At 41.8% G+C, this 6,505-nt stretch overlaps 1 protein-coding gene across 1 annotated transcript; it reads left to right on the top strand.

Annotated features, from left to right (window-relative positions):
• Positions 1-3,173: 3,173 nt before the first annotated feature.
• LOC142150858 (uncharacterized) lies at positions 3,174-4,505 on the top strand. Its single transcript, XM_075206067.1, has 2 exons — positions 3,174-3,402; positions 3,880-4,505. The coding sequence occupies exons 1-2, from the start codon at positions 3,297-3,299 to the stop codon at positions 4,503-4,505; spliced, it is 732 nt and encodes a 243-aa protein (XP_075062168.1). The 5' UTR covers positions 3,174-3,296.
• The last annotated feature ends 2,000 nt before the right edge of the window (positions 4,506-6,505 follow it).

The raw sequence follows: 6,505 nt of genomic DNA, 5'->3' as shown, positions 1-6,505 counted from the left end.
GTATTCAGCAGTATATCAGATCGATTAGAAAAAAATCAGAGATACATTCTATTCCTAGACATTTTAATGAATATCATAATGCTGACCCTAAGGGACTTAAATTCAGAGCAATTGAACAAGTAAATCTGGGTTTAAGAGGAGGCGACTTAGCTAATAAATTATTACGTAGAGAAATTATTTGGATCTACAAGCTCGGCACACTTGCACCTTTAGGTCTAAATGAAGCTTTGAATTAGCTGCTTTTATTTAATAGTAATTTTTTTTTTAGGCTGATTGATAATAATTATTGTTTTTTCTTTTTTCTTTCTTTCTTCCGTTTTCCTTTCTTTTTTATATATTTTTTAACTTTTTATTTATTTTTTATTATTATAATTTTTTTATTATTATTTATTTATTATTTTTTATTTTTATTTTTATTTTATTTTTTTTATTTATTTTTTTTTTTTTTTATTTTATTATTATTTTTTTTCTTATTTTATTTTTATTCTTATTTTATTATTTTTGTTGTGTTATTTTTAGAGTTTTTTTGAGTATTTGAATTATAGGAATATTTGTATATTTTGTATATGTTTTCTCTGTAAAGATTGGTATATCTATATTTGTATATTTAAATATTTGTAATTTCACTTCCAAAATGGCGCCTCCCTTTGGTCTCCAGTAAAATGGAGATGACATTTAGAAATATGTATATTATTTGTTATATTTGGTTTTATATGTTTTATATGTTTTTTAAATTGATATTGTCACGGTTTGGTATTCTGGACTCTGGATCCGTTCAATAGGTGTTATAGGAATGGATCCTCGGGGAGTGAGAGTATGTTAACACACTGGCAAGTGGTAGTAGTAGCCCAAAGGTCAACAGATGACAGATGTAGGATAAAAGTAAAATCAGCGGTTTAATGATGACTGAATGAATAAACAGGAGAGTCTTGATATATATATATATAGACACTAGGAGCGTAGTACAAGGTGGGCTGATCCATCAGCAATATCATATGCAATGTGAACAATCAGCATGTAATATAGATATGGCATAAAATGAACAGTCCAGCAATAAGGTGGAAAGAAGGTATATGGTATCACAATAGAGCAGCACACCTCAAAGGGAAGAGTAACAATCCAGGTAGCAATATATCACAATAGATGCAGCAGGGATCCGGTACCATACAATGCCTTAATACTTTCATTAATACATGAACAGTTCAGCCAGAGAAGAGAACAACAAGCAGCTTGAGTGGTATAGCCCATGGAGTATCACACAACAGAGACAGGTGCAGCTTGAGCTGTATAGTCCATGGAGTATCACACAGCAGAGACAGGTGCAGTTTAAGCTGTATAGTCTGTGGAGTATCACACAGCAGAGGCAGGTGCAGCTTGAGCTGTATAGCCCGTGGAGTATCACACAGCAGAGACAGGTGCAGCTTGAGCTGTATAGCCCATGGAGTATCACAAAGCAGAGACAGGTGCAGCTTGAGCTGTATAGCCCGTGGAATATCACACAGCAGAGACAGCTGCAGCTTGAGCTGTATAGTCCGTGGAGTAGCACACAGCAGAGACAGGTGCAGCTTGAGCTGTATAGCCCGTGGAGTATCACACAGCAGAGACAGGTGCAGCTTGAGGTGTATAGTCCTTAACAGCAACACAGCAAAGGCACTGACAATCCAGGTGAGAGCTCATAGAATAGGTAGGAACCTAACAAGGCAGGTAACTTGATCAACAGGCCCAGAGGAAAGGGAGGAAGTACCTTTTCAAGTCTGGAGCCAAAACAGGAACCAATAGGAATCTTAATTAGAAGTAGACAGGTAATCAGTCTGCACATGCGCAGATCAGAACTTAGAGGTTTGAAGTCTGTTAATGAGACACAGGTGAATGACTTAGGACTATATTTACTATCAGGTGTGATGCATGGCGGCTTGAAGCCGCCATGCATCGCGGCGGTTTTCCGGCGGGTTTGCATTGCAAACAGCCGGATTTACTAATGGGCGCATATCAGCTTCAATTTGAAGCCGCCGGCGATGTCACGGCGGGATGTAATGCTCAAAGCCGGCGGCGGCTTTGAATAGAACATGACGCTTTTGCTTTAAATGACGGCGCTTTTGTGTAAAGGCGGTTTTTTTGAAAATTACACCTGTCTCCTGGCCTGTTACTATTGGCTATTTTCAAACTCAGGAGATTTGACATCACAAGCCCTATATAAACCACTGGCCTGACACTTTTTTCTCTGATAGGGTTTTGAGGAGTTTTGAGAGAGGAGTTAGTTGGTTTGTGCTTTGTGAGAGTTGGTGAGAGTTGGAGTTTGGTGGATTGGTGGAGCGATATCTGATTGAAGTGTGAGTAGTCCTGTGGTATTTTTCTGTTTTGTACATTTATTTTCTCTTTTATTTTCTGTCTTGTATTTTTTGTATTTGACTTGTCCTTTGTCTGTGTTACTTGTGTGTGCCTGTGTGGAGAGTGTGTCTGTATTTAGTGTAGTTTGTCCTTTGTGTTTGTAAGTCTTTCTGTGTTTTCTGTGTTTGGCATTTATTTGTCATTATGTCCAGAGATAGGAGGGGAGAACAGGCTGAGGAGAGGGAGATGGAGGTTGAGGGGTCAGAGGAGGGAGAGGGAGAGGTTGAGGAGACAGGTCAGGGCAGGAAGACCAAGACAGGGAGGAATGTGCGCTTCTCACATGATGAGAATTGTGTGTTGGTGCACAATATCGTTCCCTGTTATGAGGTCATACTAGGCAACCTGGCAGCCCGGACTCCTCTAAGGCGGCGTCACCAATTGTGGGGGCGTGTCTGTGATGCCGTGAACGCGGTGGGCCCACTAAAGAGGACAGTGGCTCACTGCCGCAAGCGGTTTTCGGATATAAAAAGGAGGCTGAAAGAGAAGATGGCCCAGGAAAAGAGGGCAACCAGGCGCACGGGTGGTGGCCCCCCTCTTCGTATTGAGTACACAACGTACGTGGAGGAGCTGCGACAGATAATGCCGGCAGAGATTGTCGAGGGGATAAACGTCCAAGACACGGATTTGCCCTCTTTTGGACAAGTAGTTGGTGAGTTATTTGCATATTTTACTCTAACAGTATTTATATTTTTTTTCTCTTTTTAAAACTGCTTTTCTCTTTGCAAAACTGCTTTTCTCTTTGCAAACGTTTTTTCTTAAAAAAATTTTTTTGTTTTTGTTTTTCAAAGTGTATTTTTGCCTCTAATAGTTTGTAAAGGTTTTTTTTTCTCATAGAAAAAAAAAATTGCAAACACATTTGTGCAATAAACAGTATATTTGGAAATTGTTTTTTTCTGGAAATACATTGTATGCTTTTTCTAATACATCCAGAATCGCCAGGACCGCAGTTCAGTCCCAGTGCCAGACCTACACCTCCACCTTCAGCGAGAGATTCGGGCACAGACGAGCAAGCAGGTGTGTGATTTCTGTTTAGGAGAGAAATAATGGAGTTACTTGATTTTCTGTGCAAATGTTGCGGTCAATGTTGTTTTTTTTCCCTTTTTATTGTTTGCAATGAGAAGTTAGGGCTACATTTTACTAAACTGATATGTTGCCTATAGAAACCCATCAGAATATACCTTTACTTTATTTATTGCATTCAACAAAATGACAGCTAAAATCTGATTGGTTGCTATAGGCAACATCTCCACTTTTTATAGCATGCAGTTTAGTCAAAATAACCCAGCATGTACTACACAGTCCAAATGATAATGGGTATTAAAAGGATAATAAGTGCATCCGTAAGCAGGTAGCATAGTACTAGAAATCAGGAATGCAAACATTGTGAAAGAATCTGTAGTTGCTAAAGAATATTCTTTCCTAACCAGTGTTCAGAATGCAATATACAAACATATTATATACTATATACTTACCGTCATTTTTCATACACAGGGCCCTCTTCATACCAGCCACCTCAGGCGGAGTCCCTGGAAATGTCCCCTGAGCCAGAGGATCTAACGACCATCACCCTGGTAACAGTGGATGCCCCTGTGTCTGGCCTCCAGGAAGTTTCACCTGGCCCTGCTGAACCATCACACCACCAACCTGCACCTGAAACTGTGGACCCAGCCAGAGAAATGGCGCTGTCTATTGGCGCATTCCAGCAGCAACAGACATTGTTCATGGACAGGCAAACTGGCCACATGGCACAAATTGCGGCCCAGTTGAGGCGAATACACCGCTCCACTAGCCAAATCCCTGCTGCAATAAACGGGCTGGCAAGCACTTTGGAGCAGACGAATGTGCAGCTGGCCCAAATGTCTGGGTCTGTGGACGCCATGCATTCCTCCGTTCGTGAGGGGAATGCCAATGTTATCCGGCTGGCAGGCCAACTCCAGCAGGAACTGATTGCCCGCTTGCCGGCCCCTTTTTCATCGGCCTCCACCAGTACTGCTAGTACGCCGAGCAGATCCACACATAGCACTCCTCCAAGGAGAGGTGCTCGCACCAGGGGTGGGCGAGGGAGGGTAGAGAGTGGGGTTAAGCACAGTGATATGCCAACGAAAAGACGGCGCTAGGGCAAAAAATGTATTCTTGGGGAATGTGTTGTGTAAGCGTTATACTTTTTCTTTTATTATGTTGTAATGCAATAAATGCTGTTATATTTCATTCATATCATTCTTTCTTTTCTTCCCATTAAACAAGAGTATACTGTTTTCTTTAAAACGATGCACTAATTTCACGTACACATTGACCTCTAACTGTCACTTTACAGGGATTTTAACAATTACAACATTCACAGTACACACTATCCTCTGTTTAAAGGGTCCAATTTTATTAAAATATTCCATTAATAAAACCATTGCACTGACATAAAATCAAAAACCAATATATGTTTTTTATTGTATGCACTTACATTTAAAGTAGTTTGTAATGAGACGGTCTCAAATCTGCCTCCCCCTGTGTGCTCTGCACATCGCCAAATGGGACACGGGCCCCTACTTGTTCACTGTGTACTGCAATAATCGGTGGCGTAAGTTGATGTAAAGCTAGATTATGTATCAGACAGCAAGCCAGGATAATATCAGACACCTTAACAGGTGCATACATAAGCACCCCACCAAATATATCTAGGAACCTGGTTTACATGAGTACAAACATTGGTACTACGTCCACATCAGGCAAAGATTCCAGATTCATACGCACTTTAAATGCATGTGGAGTGGCCGGTAAACCTTTACATCAGTAAATAGGATTCAATAATACAGGATGGGAAAAAAAAACAAAAAACCTCAAATTACATGCCAGTTTGCCCATTTCCCATATACAATCCTAAAGGAGGAAACTTTGCACAAAATGGCTCTTTCTCTTATGTTAGAAATGGCTAAATAGTTCAAACAGCACACTGTTTGAACAATCTCGCTGCTCACAAGCAGCGCTTTCATTTTGGTCTATTGAATGGCGGTTTTCCGGCGGCTTTATAAACCCCCTAATAGTAAATCCGGCTGTTTGTATGTAGAACATTGTTGAAACCGTCATGGCGCTTTATACAGAGGCGGGTTTGGAAACATCATTTTTGGCCATTTGGACGGCGGGTTTAGCCTTAGTAAATCCGGCGATGGCTAAACCGCCGCCAAACCCGCCAAAAGTCCGCGGGTTTACAAACACGCCTGATAGTAAATCTAGCCCTTAGTCTTTGTCTATGGAAGCTGAATGAGCAGCGTGTGACAGATATAAGTATTTTATGCCCTTTTTGCTATTGCTTCATTCTTATTTAATGTTATATGGTAAATGATCTATACCCAGTGTACCGTAAGTGACGCAGCGACATTAGGCAGAAGTGATGTCAGAGTGAGCCTGGATGCGTTGTCGGAAGTTACACGGATTACTCGTTTCAGATGTCATCCGGAACTGAGGCTAATTGGGATATTTATTTCATATGTTTTTGGGATTATATAATCTCTGTTTGTGACCGGATACACTTACCTTTGTTGACCTCTTGATAAAGTCAGCCAACGAAACTAAAGATGAGCGGGCTCGGATTTCGCTAATCCGAGCCCACCCGAACAGTGCGGATCTGACGGGATCCGAGCACTGTTCGGGTACTTCCGGCCGCCAAAGCAATCCAAAACGAGGCTATGACATCCAAGTCTCGCGTCGGATCTCGCGAGACTCGGATGTCATAAATTATTATTATTATTAATTTTTATTTATAGGGCGCCACTAGGTATCCGTAGCGCCGTACAGGGACAGACAGAAACGCGATACAGGGTGAGACAGAACAGTACAGTTAACAGAAATCACAGTAACTCAGAAGCTCAATGAACAGCTAGATTAGAGGTGAGAGCCCCCAGCGGGGTAGAGACAGGGGCCGGAGGACCTCGTGGAGGAGACAAGGAGCTGGAGAGCAGAGTTAAGGTGGTGGAGAACAGAAGGAGAGGAGGCCCTGCTCGAAGGAGCGTACAATATAAGGGGAGGGTAGGACGGACAGAGACACAATGGTAGGAGGAGGGAATGGGATGACGGAGGGGGGGGAGAGGAGAATGAAAAGGAGGGAAGTAGGAGGGGGACAGGAGAG

Source organism: Mixophyes fleayi, chromosome 1 (assembly GCF_038048845.1).
Source record: "Mixophyes fleayi isolate aMixFle1 chromosome 1, aMixFle1.hap1, whole genome shotgun sequence".
Lineage (NCBI taxonomy): Eukaryota > Metazoa > Chordata > Amphibia > Anura > Limnodynastidae > Mixophyes > Mixophyes fleayi.
This window is presented reverse-complemented; position numbering and strand designations above follow the sequence as displayed.